The 24,123-nt window shown below is 45.3% G+C and overlaps 1 protein-coding gene across 4 annotated transcripts in view; it reads right to left on the bottom strand.

Annotated features, from left to right (window-relative positions):
* Positions 1 to 16,186, bottom strand: part of CASQ2 (calsequestrin 2) — a 62,666-nt gene extending 46,480 nt beyond the window's left edge. Inside the window, exons 1-2 of one of the 4 annotated variants that reach the window (XM_070267171.1) lie at positions 15,911 to 16,173; positions 15,208 to 15,747 (exon numbers count right to left, since the gene is read on the bottom strand). In XM_070267171.1, coding sequence (XP_070123272.1) covers positions 15,208 to 15,441 — 234 coding nt within the window. In that variant the 5' untranslated portion in view covers positions 15,442 to 15,747; positions 15,911 to 16,173. Of the gene's footprint in view, positions 1 to 15,207 lie in introns of all 4 variants that reach the window. The other 3 variants (XM_070267172.1, XM_070267170.1, XM_005610291.4) reach the window with 3 other exon arrangements.
* Between the last annotated feature and the right edge of the window lie 7,937 nt (positions 16,187 to 24,123).

Raw genomic sequence — 24,123 nt, 5'->3', positions numbered from 1 at the left:
GACAGCTGGATAGGATTCTGGACCTTGTGCTAATTCAGAAATACTAAAGCCTGATGTATTGGATGGAAAGAGAACAATAACTCTTAATTGAGGACCTGCTATGTTCAAGTTACTGTGCTAAACTCAAATGTGTGAGACACACTTCAGCATCAAGGACTTGTGATCTCATCAGGGATGAAGCTAATGAAAAATTAGTTGGTAGGTACTGAAGGACTAGGATGGAAAATAAGGGCTTTGGAGTCTTAAAGAGAGAGAGAGCTCCTGGGCAGGGAGGTCAAATCATGCAGAGCCTGGAAGGTTGTGGTAAGTAGTGTCGATTTCATTTCCATGCACTCAGGATGAAATCTAAAATCCCCACCATGGCCAACAAGGCCCTTCACTGTTGGCCCACCTGCCTCTTTGGCCTCTTATTTATACACTCTTCTTCAGTTCCTCAAAGCACTGAGCTCTTTCCTGCCGCAGGAAGTCTTTGCACAGGATCACCTCGCTCAGCTGTGCTCCCAAGCCGTAGGCTGGGCACGGGCTGAGCTGCCTGCAGGGGACACCTTGCTCTATTCACACAAAGGCTCTAGACGTGCTCTGCTCCCACCAATGCTCTTCCCTCCATTCTTCACCAACTCCTACTATCCTTGAAGTCCATGCATAAAAGTCAGTCCCTAAAAGGCATTTCTTGACTCCAAGTCTGAATTGGGTGCCCTTTTTACACCTGTCCATAGGGCCCTGTGCTTTTCCTTCACAAGCCTTTCTCAGTTTGTAAGTACACATTAGCTTATACGATCATTTGTCTATCAGTTATCCATTTGATAGCCTGTAAGCTCCAAGTCCACATCTGCTTTTCTACCCCTGCTACCTCTAGCATCTAGCACAGTGCCTGAGCAGAGTAGATCTCAAAAAACATTAGTTTCTTGCCCTCCATGTGATTTCACTTATAATGTGAAATCTAAAAAAAAACGCCAAAACTCCAAACTCATAGGTATAGAGAACAGATTAGTGGTTGCCAGAGGTCGGGGTCGGGGGTGGGCAAAATGGGTGAAGGAGGTCACAAGGTACAAACTTCTAGTTAAAAGAAAAGTAAGTCCTGGAGATGGGGACTATAGTTAACGATACTGCATTGCATATTTGGAAGTTGCTAAGAGAGTAGATCTTTAAAGTTCTCATCATAAGAAAAATATGTTTGTAACTATGTGAGGTGATGAATGTTAACTAAATTTATTGTGGTGACCATTTTGCAATATATGCATATATCACATGATTATGTTGTACGCCTAAAACTAGTACAACATTATTTGTCAATTATATCCCAATGAAAAAAATTTTTCATTAAACATTTTTGTAAAATGAAAATAAGAGAATTTTAAAGGCATCTGGTTAAATTAATTAAGAGAGTTGTTATATTACTAAATTCATCTGTAAAATAAAAAAGTGGTAAACAATGCCAAATTTTTTTCCTATCATTTAGCTCTCTATGTGAGCCGCCACCACAGTATGGTGACTGACAGACAGGCGGTGTGGTTCCAAGACAGGGAAGCAAAACCAGGCTGCCGCAGGGAGAGCGCTGAATCTTAACCACTTGACCACCAGGGCTGGCTCGATTTTCCTATCATTTAAATCCCAAATTTAGGGGCTGGCCCCGTGGCCGAGTGGTTATGTTCGCACACTCCGCTGCAGGCGGCCCAGTGTTTCATCAGTTCGAATCCTGGGCGTGGAAATAGCACTGCACATCAAGGCACGCTGAGGCAGCGTCCCACATGCCACAACTAGAAGGACCCACAACAAAGAATATACAACTATGTACTGCGGGGCTTTGGGGAGAAAACGAAAAAAAAAAAAATAAAACCTTTAAATCCCAGATTCATAGGATGAACATTCAATTCCAGATTTTCAAAAAACATCTACTTTTACAGATCTGAAACCCATTCTGAAAAGAAGAATTGTTACTCTATTTTGTATTTGTACACTGAATGGATTACTGTTTCGTGTCCATGTTGCACAGGAAATAGCCTTTAAATTGTAGTTTTAAAGAACTATGTTTCTCTGGTTGGTACCACCTTTCAAGTACAATGTGAGCAGTTTTAAATTAAGCAATTTCACATGAAAATTGAGATTTCTGGCTTTCCTTGGAAAATCATAAGAGCTGGGCCCACATCACTACTTGCAGGAAAAAAAATCAGTTTCTAAAATAAACGAAGGAATGAAAGTGGAGACTGCTTGGAAGAGAAGAGGCCAACTAGACTTGAAGGTGGAGGAGCATATAGGCGGGCAGGGGAGAGCAGCAGGAGCATTCCGGGGGAAGAAATGGCAGCAGCGGAGGCTTGGAGGTGCAGGTGGCAAGGTGAGTGTGGGAGAGCAGGCTGGCTGCCTCGCGCAGAAGGCTTACTTGGGGCAGCTGAAAGGAACAGCGTGTTTAAGGCAGGTGAGAAAGAGCGTGCAGGACTTTGAATATTAGGACAAGCAGTTCTGACTTGGGAGATGTTTGAGTAGAAGAACAATCTGGCTGATTTGAGAGAGATCTCAGGGCATGGACGAGATAGAAAAGAGAGTGGAAAGGAAAAGCATCCAATGGGAGGCCAATGCCATAGTCTGAATGGGAGAGGACTGGGTCGCAGACCAAGGTGGTGGCACTGGTTGAAGAGGTACTTTGTAAGGTGATGTTCCAAGTGGAGAATCAGTCAGACCTGCTAACTCTTCCGGGGCTTTAGAGAGAGAAGTGAAGGGGACCAAAGGAGAGGAGGAGGCAAGATGATTCCAGGGTCTCCAGCCAGGGAACAGAGTGAAGGACAAGACAGCGATGTCACGAGGGCATGCCAGAACACGGGGCAATGTTCTTAGCTTGGATTTAGATGCAATGAGTTCATGGCAATGGAAGTACAGCTGAGAGCTGGAGACACCAACCTGGGGCTTGGGAAGAGGTCCCAAATGGAGCTGTGGAAGTGAGAAGCGAAGGCGTGAGGGTGGGTGATGTCTTCAGAGAGTAGAGGGTAGGAGAAAAACCACAGGGTCGATGACTGGCCATCTTGTAGGAGGCAAGAGCAAGAAAAGGAGCCTGCCCTGGAGGCAGAGAGGACTGTGGGAGAAGGAGGGGGAGGACAAGGAACACAGTGCCGTCGCTCCAAAGTCACAGGAGGAGAGAACCTCCAGAAGGAGTGGGTGGTGGGATTGAATGTTGCAGGAGTCACGGAGGGTGGGACCACCATGAGGCCTCTCCTTTCAGGACTGGTAAGTCATGAGTGACCTTTTAGAGAAGAGCTGGGACAGAAGCCAAAGCACTAGCAGTTAAGCTGTTGAGTGGGTGGCGAGGACATGTTAGAGCAGGTGTGGATCACTTGTTCAAGAAGTCTGCCCATGAAAGGAGGGGGACTAACAGCAGCGCCCAGGGGCACGTTCCCTGGGCTGCGTGACTGCTCCCCAGGCCTCCGAGGCCAGCACACGCAATATGCCAGAACCCTATGCCTATGTATGTCCCTCCAAGTCCAATCCCCTTGCAGGACTTTGCCCTCAGCCAGGGAAAGATAGGAAGAAAGCTCCATTTGTGCAGCTTCTCAAGAACCATCTCCATGGAGAAGAAAGACGAATTTGCTTCTTGGTCAGAGAGAAGGTGGGGAAGGTGTGGGGTGGCAGAGAAAAGGGAGTGGTAACTTATCGAAGGTAGCTGAGTGGGGGTTACTTTCTGCAGGGTCAAGAATCTGAAAAAAACTCAAGGACTGAGGATCTTGGGGGAAAATGTCACAGATCTTTGTTCAAAGCAAATGTCCCTTAGGCCAGTCATTAAAAATACCCTGGCTGCAATCCTGCTCTTTCCGTGTAAGCCAAGAGCCAAACGGCTGACTTCACCCACTGTCCCTGATACCATCTGGCGACACGTCAAGCAATTCAACAACTGTGTGTGCTCCCCTGAAACCCGAGAGCTGACGTTTATCTCCGGTAATCTCCTGTCACTTTCCACCGCCCTCAAATGGGGCCTGGGCTATGTATAGCTGGGGGGCTGGCACATGATGTGTCCATGCAGGAGGCCGGCGAGGGAATGGAACAGCTACTTTATGCGATTCAGGGGAACACCAAGGCCTCTCGGAGCTGCATTGGGTGGCCTCTGAAGGAGTCTCGGGGGAGAGGAAGGCTGTCGATTGTTTTTATTTGCACTTTTGGGCTATCACCTTGGTTGATGGCAAGGAAGAGACTCAAGGGCCAATGCTGTGTGTTCTTTCCACTCCACCATGTTGAGAAGCAGTGTAACAACAACAGTAAAATAGCATCTCTTGGGCGTTTATTGTATGCCAGATACTGCTCCAACTCCTTACAGGCATTATCTTATTGAATCTTCACAAAACCTACACGAAGTAGAAGTTTGCAGGTGAGGAAATGAAGGCACAGAGAGGTTAACCAACTTGCCCAGGGCCACACAGGCTTAAGTGACACAGCTGAGATTCCAACCCCAACACTCTGGCTCCAGAGCCCAAGCTCTCATCCATTCCATTCCATTCGTTACACCTGGGCCTCAGAGGGACCTAGGTCCAAATCCTGGTCCAAATTCTTATCAGCTGTGAGACTTTGAGCAGGTCACAACTTCTCTGATCTCAATTTTCTAACACGAGTTCTCATTCTCGCAGGAGTAACATGTATGCAAGTACTTAGTAAATGTTTGTTCCCTGTAAATTCACTATGGGGCAACCCTATGACCCCGAACAGTGGTTCTTGAACCTGAGTCAGCATCAGCATCACCAAGAGGGAAGCCTGTGAAAACACAGACCACTGGGCCCCCCCAGAGTCTCTGACGCAGCAGGTCTGGGATGGGACCCCAGGAATCTGCATTTCTGACCAGGTCCCGGATGATGCTCATGCTGCAGGTCCCGGGCCCACACAGTGAGAACCACTGCTTCACAACCATCCAACACACAATCACAGTCTTCCATTGTGTAGCATTTTGTGATGTCCAAACTGACCGAATGAGCGAGGCTATTCCTGGATGCCAGCTTTTTTTCTTTTCATACTAAAAATATTGTTGCAATGAGATTTTTAAAAAATTGCTTTGACTGACATGGGGCTATGCCATGTCCTTTTCCAATTTTTCTCAGCAGAGTTCTGTGCCTGAGAGCCTGTGAAAACGTGGTCCAGCAGCCCAGACCCCGACATTCTCTGGGAGCCCCCTCCTCGTCCTCCCCGGGGAGAGTCCCACGAAGTAGTCACTGCATTCCTGGAGCCAGGGGGAGAGCGTCCCTTTTCTAGCTCAACTGTCCCTAGGTTGGTGCACCTCATCAAAAAAAAAAAAAAAAAAAAAAAAACCAGCAGGAGGGTTTCTGCTGATGGAGAGACTCCTACATGTAAAATAATGACTGGAAGAAGGGAGCGCTGACTTGTCTTCTCCATAGTGCACGTGCAAAAACAGAAGAGAAACCTGTAACTGCTTGGCTGGGCTTTCTGAAATGTCTGACGGACGTGTATTCTGATAACATCTGCTAACAACAGCAAGGGCCATGGAGGGCTGACTTGCACGGAGAGCTGGAGGTGTCAACGTGCTTCCACATACGCAACACTTTCCAGAACAGCCTTTTACTGAGCACCAAACTTGCGCCTCTCACTTTACACACACCACCTCTTTTCTCTTCCTAAGAACCCTGTGATGAGGGTGTTGTGTTTCCATTTTACAAAGGAAGACACTCGACCTGCAGGAGTTAAGTGACCTGCCTGTGGTTGCATGGTTAGTGCAAGGACTCGACAGTGCAAGGACTCAAACCCAGGCGGGCCTGACTCTACAGCGCGTGCTTCTTATGCTGTCAGGAGGCATTGCGATTGCTTTTTTATGTGCTGCCTTCACTTTGGTGTCCTGCGCTGGGGTGGCTGTGTGAGCCAGTGTAAGGCAGAGGCAGGTGAGCATGTGAGGGAGCACCTGTCGGCTCGCCTGGCCCTCCTCCCCGCCCAGCACACAGCAGATGGTGAGGAGAGGCCCGCCTGGCGTGGGGCACTGGGCAGCAGGCGGGCGCTCCTGGAACGGGTTCTCTGGGCAATCAGGAACTGCTCAGGCCTGCCCAGCCCAGCTCACTGCAAGATGGCGAGCTGGCCACTTTCCTGCGTGGCTGTGCAAAGGGAAACGGCTTATCTGGATCAAACCGCAACCAGTTTATAGAAGAGGGAGCCTCAGAGGCTTCATCATACAGACTCAGGATGTTGGGGGCTGGCTTTCTTGGTGGAACAGGTCGTTCTAGATGCTAAGGCTGAGCTGTTAATTAGTCGAAAATCCTCCGCAACCAACCAGTGAAGTTCAAACTGCAGGAGAGTAGGGCTGATGCTTTTAAAGAAAAATCTTGTGATTCTGAAACAGATTTTATTTCTTACTTTTTATTTTACTACTTTACGTTATAATGGTCCTTATGATAGTTTTTCTAGTGGTGCCTTCCATGGTATCTCAAGTCTCCATTTAAAAATGCATAACTTTGGGAGGAGGGATCCCATGACTCGACATCCTACAGGGCTTGAGCATTATTGAAGGCTTTTTGGCGGTGGGAGTATTGAGAAAAGAAGGTTTCAGTGGTCTAAAAACTTCTGAATCAACAGCGTACTTTCAATCTTGTAAAATCTTGATTTCCCTATTACTTCTATACACATAAGGAACCCTATTACTTCTATACACGTAAGGAAGAATGTAACAGTGATGAACTCAATCCATGCTTTTACAGTGGTATTTCTTGTCTTTTCACCATCACACGTAAGCACCAGTTTTATTACATATTAGCGCACAGCAAACACTCCTCAAACCTTGGCGTTCCCTGGGCTCTGGAGAGATCTGCCGTTTAAGAGTGAGCGTGGGTGTACATCTTCCAAGAGAGTATTGGCTCTATGCGTGGATTCATTCTCAAAGCCAAACCAAAATAAGCCCAACCTCATCTGATTTTTCAGAGGGCAGCAGGTGCAAGTTTGGAGAATGCCATCTTTGGGCAGTGAACAGTTGGAAGAAATACCTGACTCCTGCGTGTGTTACTCTTCTCTGCCCAGTGTTCCCATCTCATTCCATCTGTAGATTTACTTGACTCCAGCAATTTCATTTTGCCACTTTTCTCTTGGGGTTTAGAAATGCAGCCACTGGGACATTTGCCAGTACTAAATAGGTTTGAAGGCAGGCTCAGCCTTATAGAGCCCAGAGGCTTCTGCTTATGCTGTATATATTTCAGACTGAGAGTCCCATGGTTAAAAGAAAAATTAGTTTTACCCATATTTCAGTGGGATTAAGAAAGGATGACAAGCAGTTCGATTCAACCTAATTTTATGCTATTCCACTCAGTTCTTGGTGTTTGGGTTTTGTGTGTGTGTGTGTGTGTGAGAAAGATTCACCCTGAGCTAACAACTGTGCCAATCTTCCTCTATTTTATATGTAGGACACTGCCACAGCATGGCTTGATGAACAGTGTGTAGGTCCACGCCCAGGATCCAAACCCGTGAACCCTGGGCTACTGGAGCAGAGTGCACACTTAACTACTATGCCACCAGGCTGGCCCGTCACTCAATTCTTTTTTAAATAATTAATTTAATTTACAAAAGGAGATCAAGGAGAAATATATTTCCATTATAGGCCATGTATCTCTAATTCCTTGCCTTTTCCTTCTCTCTCCATCCATCCATCCAGCAAACATTTATTAAATACCAAATTGGTGCCAAATATTAGTCCCTTTACTCACACTGGTCCTTTCAGTTCAACACACAGTCCCGCTGTACCATTAACCATTGCTCAAGTGTGGGTGAAAATCCAGAATACAAACTGAAGACCCTTGTGCCTTTGTAAGTTGGCACTGCTTACAAGCACGAAGCAAGCCCAGCAGCTGTTCCTGGGTGTAGTGGAAGGAACACGACTTTTGGAACCAAATAGATATGAGTTCAAATCCTGCTTTACGCTCTGCCATTTTATAGCTTTGTGACTTTGGGCGATTTCTGTTTAGCTCTATGGGATCATTTCGTTGTGTGTAATGTGAGATTATGTTGTAAGAATTCAATAAAATAACATATGCAAAGCACCTGTGTTGGGCATGGTTTATGATAAATTTGTAATAAGAGCTATTTCCCTTCTCCTCTTTCCTCTTCTGTTCATTCAACATTGATTCAACAAACACTGTTGAGCATACGCTGTGAGTCAGACACTGATCTAGGTGCTGAGGTACAGCACTGAAGAGAACAAAGTCTTTGCTTTTGTGGATTTTACATTCTAAGGGACATCAGACAATATGCAGCATAGTATGTCAGCCAAGTGCTATGGAGAAAAGTTAAGCAGGGTAGAGGGGATAAAAGGAGTGCTTGGGGACCGTGATTTATACAGGTGGCCGGGGAGATAACTTCTTTGATAAGATGACATTTAAGCATAGACCTAAAGGAAGTGAGTTCGTATCATCAATTAAAGAAGAACATCTTCTTAGATACCAGGAGCCATGTCATCTGAGTTTTTTTTTTTTTGAGGAAGATTAGCCCTGAGCCAACCCTGCTGCCAATCCCCCTCTTTTTGCTGAGGAAGACTGGCCCTGAGCTAACATCCGTGACCATCTTCCTCTACTTTATATGCGGGATGCCTGCCACAGCATGGCTTTATAAGCAGTGCCATGTCTGCAGCCACGATCTGAATCAGCGAACCCTGGGCCGCGAAGCAGAACGTGCACACAACCGCTGCACCACCGGGCTGGCCCTCATCTGCATGTTTAAGTAAGCAGTGCATGAATATTTGATGAGTAAATGAAAGAGGATATTTCTGTTCGGGTGTTCACAAGACTTAGTTTCACATTATAGAACATTCACCTGTTTGCTCTAAGAAGCTTTCCCACAGTTTCCCATGAAACATGTTAACATCTCAGTATCCCATATTCATACTCCTCCAGGATTCTCAGATTTGTCATCTCTTTTGGGGAAAAGGGCAATGTGACACAGCAACTGAACAGGTGCTTTTCTTCTCTTTCTAAAGTAGATCCTGGACCCCAGTCGAAGATTACTTAGAAAGGCACCTTCTGATTTGGCCTTAGAACACCCTGCAATTCCACTGGAAAGCTCCCAAGTAGGGTAAGGTTTCCCAGGGACCCAGATCATCCCCTGCTAAGGAGGTCCAAAGTATTAATCACTGACTGTGTGAGTGAGGGGACAGTGGGACAACCCTGGGAGGCCTGGCTGGGTCCCATAGCAGACCTGAGTCCCTGCAGCTCCAGACCAACTTAACACCCCAGCAGTTCTCCAAATCAGAGGTACGCTGACGAGTCCAGTGTCATTCAGGAGAGTCAATAGACCAAAGATCAAGCAGGTGCTACGTGATCCTGGTCATCTGGAAAAATGTCTCCAGGCAAGGGACCAGTATAATGCTTTCTAAACTTTACCGTGTCTATGGATCACCTGAGGACCCTGTTCAAATATAACAAGCAGCCAGGTAACGTCACTACAGCTGGTCTGGGGTCCACATTTTGAGCATCAAAGCTCAAGTGCTCCACAAACATGGCTGACATTAGAATCACCCAGGGAGCTCTTAAAAACTGTATTACCTGGACATCGCCCCTACCCCGAGACCAATTAAATCAGTATCTGAGAAATGAGATCCAGGCATCCGTGTGTTTTAAAACTCCTTAGGTGATTCCAATGGGCAGCCGAGGTTGAAAAGTACTGCAATTGGCTAAAAATGTGTTGTACATTTCAAGTGACAGGTGAAGGGAATTAGCATTTGATAAGCCCTGGCTATATTTCAGGCTCTCAATTAGGAATTCTACATAGATTAATTTCCTAAATAGTAACCAGCATAACAAAATAATAATATCTGACACTTACAGCTTCTTATAATTTTACAAGAAATTTTTATTCACTGCTTTCCTTTGATTTTCTTAATTCACTGAGGTAGAAACTAGACGGTTGATTTTATACATGAATGAACTGAGGGGCATGTCCGTGACTTGCCCAGGATCAAATAGTCAGTAAGTAGAAGAGAAGGTCAGGCCCTCTGACCTCCAGTTGTCTGCTTTTCCCAAGCACTGCTACCTCCTTCGAGGTTGGATAGATGAGAATGACCGTGCACAGAAAGTGCACACGAGAATCGCGTCCATGACACTGGGCACATTGCAGAGTCTGAAGAGGCTGCAGTCACTCCCAGCCAAAGATATTTTCACTAATCCCATACAGATTGATTAGGAGACTGAGACCTGAACAGAGAAGGGAGCTCAGTCTGCCAGGGGCCTTGGCAGACTGAGACAGCGGCATCAGGAGACTTGTGTAAATAGCAGCAGAGGCCTACCTTGCACAGGATTCTGATTCTTGATTCTGCACAGATGATGGAACCAGGCTCTCCCTCCCGGAGAAGGCCTAATGGATAACTTGTGCTAGAATCACCATCTAAAAATTATTGGAAAATAATATTCTTACCAGCGCTAGAAAATGGATCCTAACAATAACCCTTCCTGCTGGTAGGCAGCCATTTCCAATAATTTTTAGGTGATCATCCTGACATTTAATATCCAAGAGGGTTTGGGATAGAGGCCCTGGGCAGGCTGTGTGGATGGCAGCAGGAAGCAGGGTCTCCTGAAGTGGGAAGAGCAGGAGGTCCCAGCAGAGGGGACACCGAGGAGCAGTCTCTCCCTAACACTCTCACTGAGGCCTATTGAAAACAACGGGAGCAGCAGGTCAACCTGACCTGCAACTGTGGGGACGATGGGCTATTTTTGTGCCAAGACCCCAGATTGACTGCCAGTCCAAGGGACTGGGTTCACCTAGACAAATGAACCGATTTGCACTGTTCACAATGTGGAAAGCGTTGCTCATTCATCATTCATTCATTCACACATTCATCCACGTATTCATGTTAGGATTACTGAGGCCGCTAAGAGCAATGGATAACTGAGGAATGAATATTTCTATTCAGGAATTCATTATGTTTATTTTCACGTTCTAAAACACTCACTAGCTCAGCAAAGCCTTGGACCTCAGAGGGAGAGCTGAACATGAGGACAGCAAGAGTCCGGGATCATGGGCAAGTCCCTCCATCTCTCTGGGGCTTAACAGGCTGTGAATAAGCACTAATGGCATCGCATTACCAGTCCCGAGCTGTCCAAAAATGGCCTGGTGTCTTCAGTCTGTAAAATGGTGGGCCAGGCTGGGCTGTGTCTAAAATCCCAACTCAAATGGGGAGTGTGGAGCACCTTCCATGTGCCGGAAGCCATGTTCTTGTCATCTACCCCACCAAACCTTCATCACACCACCATGATCTCCACTGCACGAATAAAGAACCTGAGTGCAGACAGGCTTCTTCCTAGGGAACTGAATCCAGGCCAATCTGATTTTGAGCCCATGTTAGCAGCACCTCCTCTCAAGCCTTTCAACCCGAGGGAAGACTGGTGATGTTGGAGAACTTTCTCTGGCAATATTTATAGAACATGATCGAAGGAGTGGCTTGCAACCCAGGTTCAGGGGGGAAGAGGAGCAGGAAACCAAGGAGCAAGAAGGAATGGAATTCATTACCCGTATCCTCCTCTTGGTCTCTGAGTCCTGCAATGCTAACAGGATCTGGCCACTGTAGTGTGACTGTATTTGCTCTTGGCTGAAGCTGAAGGAAACAGCATACAAAACTGTGAACCCCTTTATAATCTGTGTTGACCCCAAAGAAAAATGGGGAAAAGGCAGAGAAAAATATTTCATGGAAGAAAAAAAGTAAATGGCAAAAAATTTTATGAAAAATTCAATCTAGCTGGAAATCAAAGAATGTTCATTAAAACTGTAATGAAAATCTAAACAAAGATTTTAAAAATTCTGAAAATTGTGTCAATATACAAAAATAGAGAAATTATTTTAAAAATATGTATGGTCACATAATGGTATCCTATGCCAGCATGAACATTGTGTTTGTTGAGAATATAAAACTATTTAACGACAGGAAAACTCCCCACGTACTGAAATGAAAAAAGCAGGAAACAAAACTGTACAAAGGGTATAAACCCAACTGAAAATGTGTGTTTACCCATAGAAAAAAATACTGAAAAGAAATCTATTGGAACATTAACCAGGTTTATTTCTGCGTGGCTATTTTTATTGCCTCCTTTTTCCTTTTCCATACATTCTAACATTTCTAAACGTTCCAGGGCCCAACCTAGAGAAAGTGTCAGATGTAGAGCTAACTGGATGGCATTTCAAGGCCCTGAGTCACGCATGACCTCCTTGCCTTGTGGACGGGGCTGTTTCTGTGTCTTTTCATTGTCATCCCTTAAAGCAGCAGACGATATACACAACTGACCAAAATGTCTTTGGATTTTTATCAGAATGGGATAGCCCTATGTGACAAGTTCTAATCGCTAACCTTCTAACCTCTAAAAATCTCTCAATTTTTCAAACTAGAGTGGCAACTCATCATTAGAGAGGGAAATCAATTTAATTGGTTGGGATCAATGTTTTTTTTAAAGTGAAACAGAACAGAAGATTAGGTATAATAGACCAAAGAATTTTTTTAAAAATCCAAGTAGTCCCCAAATAATAAGGATAGGGATTGTCCTGTGAAACTTTTGTTTCATTTGTGTATGTATGCGTCTGTGTGCGTTACGATAAAGAACATCGGAAGCTGCCTTCCTAAACTACTTGGAGGAGAGGAGGCCGGCTCTCCCTGTACTGTCTGCCCGTGGATGAGACCTCACTGCCTTAGGGACGTACTCTGGGAACCGCCTCCTCTTCTTCCACCCCTCGAACAGTCACAGCCTTGGAATTGGCAGAATATTTTCCTTAGTGCAGGTCTGGGATCCAAGGACTTAAGACAAAATAGTTGTTTTGAGCATGAAGGAAATTTAGAGGCTCACATCCACCCTCTCTTTCCACTCATGGGATTCCTGGAGCCATTTTGTCCTGGAGTCTGAGAAACAGCCTGAACCTGACAGGTACCTCAACAAAGGCCCGCCCATTCCCACCTCCGCCACCACTAAAGATGCCCAGCCTCCTCCCCGGTTCGGATATTTGCATGAGTAGTGCCTCCAGGGCTGTGTGCTTCTCAGCCCGGTTGGTGGTACAGCTGGCATCATCAGGCCCAGGCCAGTGGGCTGAGCGACTCTACTTAAGGCAGACTCTTGAAATGATCCTGAACAGAGTGTGCAGCAGCTCCTTGTTCACTGTCTCACTTGATTCCAGCAGTAGTGTAGTGTAGGGACCAAGGCTGCCTGCACTGCATTAGTTGGGTGACCCTGGGCACTTAGCCTCCCTGCACCTGTTTCCTCTTTTGTAAACTGGGGATAGTAACTGTACCTGCATCATAGAAATATTGCAGAGATTAAACCAGCTAGCACGTACAAAGTGCTAGAACAGACCCTGCACGCAGTAAGCATTCAATAAATGTTAATTATTACTATTTAATCATCTCATAAGCCTTATGATAGTTATATTTTTCCATATTTATAGATAAGAAAATGAGGCTGAGAGAAATTGAGTAACCTGCCCTATGTCACGTGGCCAGTAGAGGCAAAGCCGGCATATAAATCCAGACCTCCTGGCTCCTTTCCCCTAATGATGCCCACATCGCCTTTAGAAGCCAGTGGGGCATCGAGCTATCTCCCGTGCTGAGCTGCCACCTCGTCAGTCTCTGCCAGGCGCTCTCGGATCAAAGGTGTCTGGAGGGATGGTGAGCCCAGGGGAAAGTCCTTTCTCATGATTTTGCTTAGGGACCCAGAATTAGTCTTTGGGGGAGATACACTCTTGGGGGAGTTTATACAAATGCATTATGTGTGTTTTTATAGGCTAGGGAATCGTAAATGGGGTCCTTGTTTGCACTGGCTAACTGAACAGTGATGAGCATATACAGGAGAATGCTTATGCCTTCAGTTAAATTTTTCACAAAAATCTCTCTCAATAATTGAGTAGGGCAGTTTGAGACGGCGACAAGGGGAGTGAGGATCTCGTGGACTGAGCAGCAGCTATGCTGCATGTCCTGTTTTTTTCCAGCCTGCGATTTTCCCACAGATGTAGTACAAAGACCTAGTAACAAAGGAACGTCCCTGCTTGCTCTTCACTTGTAACCTGCAAAGGGAACCAAACTTGCACATTCTGCCCTCACGATGGAGCCTGAGGAAAACTAGAAGGGCAGTGGTGATATTTTAAAAACACTTAGCTTTTGTCAACCAGAGCTCTCTGGAATGACCACATCACCATATAAATCCTCTGAAAATAGTGTTTGTATGAAGATCAGGAGACACTTGGGATTCTGAAGTCCTTTTTAAATTATCAAAAATATTTTGATGTGTTCAGGATGGTTTTCCTGGGTTTTATTACAGTCTTTTTTTTTTTTTTTTTTTTAGAATTCAAATCCACATGGGTTTTATATGGTAATTCTGTTAATCAAAGTATTTGGTTAAGCTGAGCTCTCTGGTTGTGTTGGTTAATAAACTGCTGTAGGTCTCAAATGGCACTTTTCGCAGATTTGTGCCAGGGCTGGGCGGGCGTGGGGACTGATAAGGGATCTTGGGACTCCTAGAATTCTTGGCGCTCACAGGTGCTCCTGAGTGTAAATGATCTTAAACTGTCCAGGAGAAGCTGCAGGAATGGTTCCTGGGGCACTCACAGAGGATTAGAGAGTGGGCCCACACGCCAGGTTTACAAACAGGTATCAAGTGGAGATAAAGTAAGAACTGACTTCAGCATCTGCCCTGAGCTCACACCAAGAACTTTCTGAGGGAAAAAAAAAAAAAAATCCCCTTAATGATCGTACAGCAAAAATCTTCACACAGCTACGCTGTGTAATGTTGACCGAAACCAAATCACGAGAGAGGAAAACCATTTAGTGACATTCGCAGTCTGACCCATGAGGAGGCAAGGTCAAACAACTTGTATGTCTCCAGGACTGTGGGGGGACTTGAGAGAGCAAAGAGTAGGGAATTAACACACTGAATGAAACCCACAAATAATCCCTGAATTTCATTTTAGCCAGTCTTTTTAACAATAGTTTTAATATTCACTCAGAAAATAGTGGCTGGGAATATTGTCCTTGAAAAATCAAGAGACCGTCATGTGACAGACATTAAATCAGAACCCATTGTGCAACCCATTGAATTGTCCCCATGCTAAGAGTCTGGACCCACCCTCCTTGTTCACACATCCCAGCTTTGCAACAAGAACATCTTGAGATTTCCATGAGACTGAAATGCAGGGAGTCTTCAGGGTCTACCCTCTGCCCCTCCTTCCCACGTCCCGCCGCCGGCCGGCCCGTGCCCACTTGGACGACATGGTCAGCATGCCTCTGCTTACCTCAAGCACAATTTCTTTCAGCTGGAACTGTTTCTGGGCGACTTTATCGGAAGACACGGGCTCATGGTAGTAGAGGCAGAGCAAGTCGTATTTCTTCAAAACCTGCTTGAAGTTCTTCTCAGTGAGACTGACCACGCGGTCCTTGCCGTCGTAGGTGGGGAAGTTGAGCCCCTCTTCCGCCCTGCAGGTGGACAGCAGGTAGACCCCCACCACAAACAGGTGAGTTCTCTTCATCTGGGAAAAGTTATATGGAGCACAGGAGAGAGGGCAGAAGACTCTGGGAGCACTTGTTGAGAGGAGTGGGAGCAGAGAGCCTGGCCTCCTCTGCCGCGTTTGCCCTTCCACAGCCCCAGAACCGACTCTTCCCCTCCTGGGGTCCAGCTAAGTGCCGTCGGGGCTCAGGGCAGACAGCAGGCTCGCCCACACAGGCGTGTGTGGACTAGGCGGCAGGCTGGGCGGCCAAGCCCCAGATACCTCACATAGCTTGGCCCAGCCCCTGTCTCATCAGGAACTCCATTTTTAGGATGCAGTTGTTTCAGGCTAAAAATAAATCATGCAATGAATAAAAAAGTTAGATATGACACTGTTGAGGGATTCGCTGATACAGTCTCTCAGAGCGGTGCAGAGGGAGGAGGCAGGAGGAAAAGAGGAGAACGTGTGCACATGAATAAGGAGGCCAGGAAGGTCAAAGAAGAGAGCTAACCTTGAGAAGGAGAAGGAGAGAATGAGAGGAGACAGAGATGGGACCCGGGCGCCAAAAACCAACTGGTGATGTTAGGACACAAACAACGCCACTCTGACATTACTGAACCGCTCAGTTATCGAGGGAGGTAGTTCAGCCTGTCCCTTCCTGGCAGGCTGCTCGGCCGTCCCCTGCCTACTCACTGTTGACAAGAGAATAAACGGAGCTCCGAGGTGGACTTCACATTCTGTGCATGCCTTCCCCTCCCTCTGTCCTCTCCTCTTAGAAACCAGCTCTGGCCACTGCATATGTGCACGTGGCTCTGCCAGTCACCGGGCAAGGAGCGTAGGGACACCAATGCAAGGAGGACTTGTCCCCATTTTAAAATTAAATAAAAGTTTAACGGTCTTCCTCAGAAACCCTCTTAGGTTTTTCTCAATCATCTCTGTCATATTTCTTTTTTTACATTAACCCCTATTGTATTATTTTTGCCCCTTTCCTCCTTGTTAGAGACAGACTAGGGTAGAGAGTCTAGAAGCCGAATAGATCAGAGTTCAAATCCCCACTCTGCGTTTCAATGGCTGAATGGACTTTGGAGGGTCACTCAGCCTCTCTGAGTCTCAGTTTCCCCACGTCAAATCGAGACAATTATAACCATATAGTAAGGTTTAGACATAGAGTAGAAAAGCATGGTATCAAGCAAGTGCCCAACGCAGTGGCTATTGCACTTGCTTCATTCTCTCTGGAGATGTGGAACGTAGGTTATAATCATCACTTGCCAGTCTCTAATCGTAATGCTTTGTGAACGCTTTCCTGTCCATTTTCTCCTTAAATCCAGCAGGCAACTGAGGCAGAAGAGATTAGTGCTCATTTCACAGGTGAGCTAACTGAGAGTCAGAGAGATCAGCAACTTGTCTGAGATGGCGTCCCTAACTGCCAGCAGGCGGATTCAGCTGGGCCTCCGGCCTGCTTGCTCCTGGTTTCTGCCTCAGGGCAATTCCCCTGCAGACATCCATCTTTTTAAGTGGCTCCTTGACCACCCCTTCTGGTCAAACACCAGTCCGGTCATGTCTTTCCACCCTTTGGAGTGGTCTACGGCTCTTATGATTTGGGCCAAGTTTTCATCTTCCGTTGGTTGGAAAATCAGCTTTGGAAATATGAGGACTGTCACACACAAGGTTTGCAGGGGATGGAAGGAAAGAGGAGTTCAGTGGCCTATGCGAGTGAGACCAGGCCCCTCTTCTGCAACCAGGGGGCCTTATGTTCACAGTCAGGCTGACAAAGAGTTGTTTTCAGACACTTCCATGTCCAGGGAGCCAGGACCGCGGAGAAGACATCATTGAGGCCCGAGACAGCATTCAGTTCTTACTGTGGTGTAGTCTCTATGCTTTTAAAGACGGAGCCAAGAACAACCATTCTGAGATGTAGTTAGCTTTCCAGATCATTGGCAAGCATGCGAGATCTCTGCTTTCTTTAGAGAATTTAGGGGGAACAAAGATTTCCAAGTGAAACATTGTATGTCTTGTCTTTTTGAGGTCAGCTTCCCAAAACTGTTCCCAGTTGTCTCCATCTCATTGGGTTACCTTTATTTAGAATTTGCTCCACTTTTCTTAATACATAGAGTTTTTTTAATGTTACTGAAAAACTGAGAGATATTCAAACTGAGTATTTGAATTGCCTGTTGACTTGGAAATGACAAAAAGTGCCAGAGCAAAGGGGTAATTTTGTAAAATTTAGTTTAGCCTATGAGTCTGGCTGACGACCAACTGAGCATTAACAGAAAAAAGCCCCAGTGTGGGATGTTCCTGTCCCCCAGATCCTCCTGGACCCTATTTGGGGCCCTGCAGCCCAGCCCTGAGGACGGCACAGCTGCTGACATGTGCTGTGATGATCAGGTTTCCCACTGTCCATCCACCGGTGGACAGGAGGCCCTACACTTGTGTCCCACTCTTAGTAAGGACAGGTTTCCGTGGTTTGATTTTATGTACCTTTTTTCTGAATGCCTTTTATTTTCCTATTTTTGTTTTTCCTTTGCCTTATTGCTCACCAACTTTAATTAATTTATTTTGTAAACAAGGAATGCTTCTGACGTTTCTGAGTCAGCTTTGCATCTAGCGAATCAGCTATTTGGTTCCAGATTTAGCCACTGCCCAAGCCAGAGCATCGTGCATCCCTAGTTTATGGGATCATGCTGAAGTCACATCTTTATGTGACGTTATACAAACACATGTTAATTGTTGTCATGATATATGACTAGGCCCCTTGTTTTTGCTAACAATTTCCAGTCCTTTTCTCTGTGAGTGGGCACCACCTACAATCCCTTAATCTAACCTAGCCCCTTTCATGCCCTTATTCTTGACAGGTGGCAGAGTGATTTTGCATGTATTATGTAACTGATCTTCACAATAATCCATTTTACAGATGAATCAGGATTTGAAGCCACGGTTTTTCATTTATTTGTTAATTAATTTCTATTGGACATCTTCTGTGTACCAGACATTCTTCTGGGTCCTGGGAACAGATACATTGAAAACCTGAACTCACCGAGCTTACATCCTAGAGGGGAGACAAACAGCAATCAACAACCAAAACGTACGTGGTGTGTATGTGTGTGTGAGTGAGTGTGAATGTGTGCATGTGCACATGTGCGCAATATGACATCAGGTAGAGGCACATGCTCTGAAGAACAATTGGGAAGGACAAGGGAGAGCCTGTGTCAGAGGGTAGGGGGTGGCCTTTTGGACTGGTGGTAGGTCTTTGAGGGGGGAACATGGGAGCAGAAGGGAGGGGAGGGAGTGAGGCAGAGAGCAAGCTGCTGAGGGCCTGGGGAGAGGTAGAGGCCTCCACGCTGAGCCCTACAGCGACACCACCACTAGAGGGGGTTGTAGCCACCTCTTCCTTCCTCCTACATCAGCATCAGTTTTCTGTCTCAGACTTCTTCGTCTGTTAATCAAACATAGGTTCCCATCTACACTGGAAGGCCTACAGGGCAGGGAACCTATATGAGCAACTCAGAGGCAGCTCAGAGTGAGAGAGCCACGTTCCAGAAATCAGGGGCCCTGGGTTCTGGGCCCGTCTGACATTGCCTGGCTCTGCGACCTCGGTCAAGTCTGCTCATCTCTCGACCTTACATTTCCAATTTGTGGAAGAGCGGGTCACCCTCACTGGTCTCCTATGGCCGCTTTCTGGCTCTAAAATTTTAAAATTGGTTACGCCCACGGAGAATTTTCTTTTACCAGGATCGGCCTTGGCACACTTCACAGGTTTCAGGAAGTTTGGCGAACGTTACCTACGGAGGAGAATTTTGATGGGTATGACTCTTGACAAGTCCAAGCTCGCCTCTTCTCCAAGGCAAAAGACCTAGGACGTCACTATCGCCAAAGTTCCCTTCTTTGGCTAAAATACTCCACCCAGTGGACAAGCGGAGTATGGCATCTTTCTTTCTTTGATTCCGGTGGGCTGGGCCACTGGCCAGGGAAGCACAGCCTGCTGCCCTGGTAGAGAGAGAGTTCCAGAAATGTTTGTGTCTACAGCCTGTGCTCCACGGCCTCGGGCTTCCTCTGGTTAGGTCAGAACAGGCCTGGTAGCAAGCCCCAGGCCTCCTTCCTTCTTTCCTCTGATTATCAGGCAGCCCCAGAAGCCTGCCCCACTCCCCAGTACCAGGAAACTCCTAAACAGAACCAAACAGAAATAGATCAACGCTGGGTAAGAGATCCCACGGCTCTACCAATAACAATTCCAGATTTTCACAAATATCACTTCCTCCAGGAGGTCCTCAGTGTAGACCAGGGGCTGAGATGTACTCCCGTTACACAACATACTTCTCCTTACATACTTCTCCTTGGAAACGCTCCTTCCCCTGGGGATTCTTTGTTCCCCAGCTAGACTGAGCCTTACTGGAGCCGGGACAGCATCTGTTTGCAGTATTCCTCACAACCAGCCCAGCCTACAGTATTCCCATTAAATATTTATTAAATGAATTTGAAGTACTTACTTCGTGACAGGCCTTATCTTAAGTACTTTACAAATGTAGCTTATTTATTCTTAACAACAATATGAAGACGGTAGTTTTAGTATCCCATTTAACAAATGGGTAAACTGAGGCACAGAGAGGTTAACTAACTTGCCTAGGGTCACGTGACTAGTAAAGGCAGAGCTGGGATTTGAACTCGGGAGGTGGGCTTTGCGTCTGCTCCCTACCATGTGTAACCACCAGCTAGATGCCTTTGCAGGGGCTCATAAGTCACTTGGACAAGCCAGGAATTTCTTCAGAACAAGAGATGGCTGCCCACAATGGGAGGCTGCTCATTTGGGGATGGATCCTGGGTTTTGGCCCTACACTCAATCACCTTCTTGCTTTCTAAGTATATAGAAGGAAAAGGAGAAGAGAACTGGTATGCTTGCTAGGAGCCATCACTGGGCTCACCACATTTTATACATCATTTCATTTAATCCTATCAAGCTGGGCATTATTCCTTCCATTTCACAGATGAGGAAACTGAGGTTCAGCAAAGCCAAGTAATCTGCCTAAGTCACACAGCTGGTAAGTAACGGAGACTAGATTTGAACCCCGGTCTGTCTAGACGTCATGACCCCGGGCTACCCTGCGTAAGGAGAGGGAGCCCTCTCTGTTTCCTTCGGGGAAAAACAAAAATGGGAAAACTTACATTACCCAGAATTTACAGGATAAGAAAATAAAGGGAAAACAGGTATTTCAGCAGGAAAGAACAAGAGAAACAATTTAAAAAATAAAAAGAAAGAAAAGAAGGGATTTAATTTAGAAGAAAATGTGCATGAGAGCAGATCAGTGCAAGACTTAAGGTTAATTTGTCCTGGAACTAGAGGGAAAATATAGACCTCTGGAGGAAATCAGTAAAAGAACAGAAAAATCCCTAGATATACAAGTCACATCAAAGTGTCCAAATGGAGAGTGAGGCAGGCAGAATAATGCCCCCACTCCCCAGAGATGTCCGGGTCCAATCCCCACACCTGCGAATGTGGTACCTTCCGTGGCAAAGTGGACTTTGCTGACTTGATGAAGTTAAGGGTTAAGGACCTTGAGGGGGGGAGATTAGCCTGGATTACCCTGGTGGGCCCCACTTAACCACTGGGTCCTTAAAAAGAGAGGCAGGATGGTCAGAGACAGAGAAGGAGATGTGAGGACACCGAAGCAGAGGTTGGAATGAAGCAGGGCCACCAGCCAAAGAATGCGGTGGACGAGGCGAGGGGAGGATGTTCCCCCGGGACCTCCAGGAGGAACGCAGCCCTGCCGACCCACCTTAGACGTTTAACCTCCATAATTGTAAGACAATAAATAGTGGTCATTTTAACCACCAAGGCCGCGGTAATTTGTTATGGTAGCAATAAGGAATTCATACAGAGGGAGATCAGTGAAAACTGACTCCTAAAAGGAAGAAAAGCTGCCCATCCTCTGGCCTCAGCCGTTTTACCTGGGAAAATACTCTGCATCTTCTCCCAGCCTCACTGCCTGCAAGAAACAGATGTGAGAACAGTTCAGCACAGCATCTGATGAGGCCCCTTACACTTACGGTTTCTCTGACCCCCACCCCATGAGTGGTTTCTGTGGGCCAGTCACTCCACCTGTCAAGACCTCTAGAATAAGGGAGATAAACTGAGTCAGCATTCCTCTACTTTTTTGGCTTACCTTTTCAAAGTAATAGACAATCTCTCAATATCTCTCCTTGGGAATTAGAAAAAGTTCTTATTCTTGCATACTATGTTTTTTAAAAAAATGATTTTCAAACATTTTTGGGGCTGGCCCAGTGGTGCAGTGGTTAAGTTCACACATTCTGCTTCGGTGGCCTGGGGTTCTCCAGTTTGGATACCAGGTATGGACCTACACACCACTTGTCACGCCAGGCTGTGGCAGTTGTCCTACATATAAAGTAAAGGAAGATGGGCACCATTGTTAGCTCAAGGCCAGTCTTCCTCAGCAAAAAGAGGAGGATTGGCAGCAGATGTTAAGCTCAGGGCTAATCTTCCTCAAAAAGAAAAATACAAAAAAAAAGATTAGAAACATTTTTAGATTGATATATTATTGCAGACTCTGTTGTAAAGTTTGTTTCAATATTCTTCCTAATAATAATCATTATACATATATAGAATAAAGATAAATTTCAACTTATCAATTTATAAATGATTCATCCTATTTAATTTCATTAAAATATTTATGCAAGAGAAAGATTGACTTGTCATCAAATGTTTAAATAGTGTATTGGTTTGGGAAACAAATATATGTAAGAAATAAAAATTGAATTTTTTTCTTTTTTAATTTATTTCTAAAATTGAAGTACAGTTGAGATACAATAAATTGCCTATATTTAAAGTATAAAATTTGTTTCTTTTTTTTTAGTTTTATTTTTTTTGAGGAAGATTAGCCCCGAGCTAACTAACTGCTGCCAATCCTCCTCTTTTTGCTGAGGAAGACTGGCCCTGAACTGACATTGGTGCCCATCTTCCTCTACTTTAGATGTGGAATGCCTACCACAGTATGGCTTTTGCCAAGCGGTGCTGTGTCCACATCCAGGATCCGAACTTGTGAATCCAGGGCCGCCGAAGTGGAACGTGCGCACTTAACAGCTGCGCCACTGGGCTGGCCCCTAAAACTTGATAAGTTTCGACATAAGCATGAAACCATTACCACAATCAAGATGGTGAATATTCCCACTGCCCACAAATTTCCTGTATCCTTTGGTAATCCCCATCCTCCTCCCCTTTCCTGACATTCCTCTCCTCTCCCCACACCCCATCCCTAGGCAAGCACTGATCTCTTTTGCCACTATAGGTTACTTTTCATTTTCTAGAATTCTGTGTAAATGGAATCATACCTTATCTACTCTTCTTTTATAACTTGGTCTGGCTTCTTTCACTCAGCATAATCATTTTTCAAGATTCAATCATGTTGCATATATTAACAGGTCATTCACTTTTATTGCTACCTAGAATTACATTGTATCAATATGCACAATTTGTTTCTCCATTCCCCACTGGTGGACAGTTGGGTTGTTTTCACACATAAAGCTGCCATGAATATTAAATTTAGGTGTATGATTCGTTTTGAGTTAATTCTTTAGTATGGTGTGAAGTATGGATCAAATTTTGTGTTATTTCTTTTTTTGCATATGGATGTCACTAGGTTTTGCACCATTTCTTGGAAAAACTGTCCTCCACCTCATTGCCTGTGCACCTTTCTAAAAAATTAGCTATCTACGTATGTGTAAGTCTATTCTGGGGTCTCTATTTTGTTCCTTTGATCTATTTATCTTTAAACATCAATACCACATTACTGCAGCTTTGAAAGTCTTGAAATCAGTTAGTATTAGCCCTCCTACTTTCTTCTCCTTTTTTTCTTTTTTTTTTTTTTGAGGAAGATTAGCCCTGAGCTAACATCTGCTGCCAATCCTCCTCTTTTTGCTGAGGAAGACGGGCCCTGAGCTCACATCAATGTCCATCTTCCTCTACTTTGTATGTGGAACGCCTGCCACAGCATGGCTTGACAAGCAGTGCCATGTCCGCACCCAGGACCCAAACGGGCAAATCCCGGGCGGCCAAAGCAGAATGTGTGCACTTAACCTCTGAGCCACCTGACCAGCCCCTCTTCTCCTTTTCAAGTTGTTTTGTCCAGTCTAGGTCCCTTGCATTTCCACATGAACTTTCAAATCAGTTCATCAAGTTAAAAAAAAAAGTCTATTGGGATTTTGACTGCGTCAAATGTATAAATCAATTTGGGGAGAATTAATATCTTTACAATGTTGAGTTTTCTGTAACATGAACAAGGTATATCTCTGTAGATTTAGGTCTTTAATTTTTTTCAGCAATATTTTGAAATTTTCAGTTTACGGGACTCGTACATTTTTGTCAGATTTATCTGGAAGTATTTCATATTTTTAATGGTATTTAAATGATACATTTTTAAAATTTTAATTTCCATTTGTTTGTTGATAGTATATAAAAATGCAATTGATTTTTGTAAATTGAGCTTGTGTTCTATAAACTTGCTAAACTCACTTAATAGTTCTAGAAGCTTTTTTGTAGATTTCATTGGATTTTCTACACAGTCACGTCATCTGCAAATAAAGATCATCTCATTTCTTCATTTGAAATTTGGATGCCTTTTGTTTCTTTGTCTTGCCTTGTTACACTGACGAGAACCTGCAGTACCGTGTCAATAGACGTGGTGAGAGTGGGCATCCTCGCCTCATCTCCGAGCTCAG

This window comes from Equus caballus, chromosome 5, assembly GCF_041296265.1.
Source record: "Equus caballus isolate H_3958 breed thoroughbred chromosome 5, TB-T2T, whole genome shotgun sequence".
NCBI classification, from domain to species: Eukaryota; Metazoa; Chordata; class Mammalia; order Perissodactyla; family Equidae; genus Equus; species Equus caballus.
The sequence above is the reverse complement of the archived record's forward strand: the minus strand, read 5'-3'. Positions and strand labels throughout refer to the sequence as shown.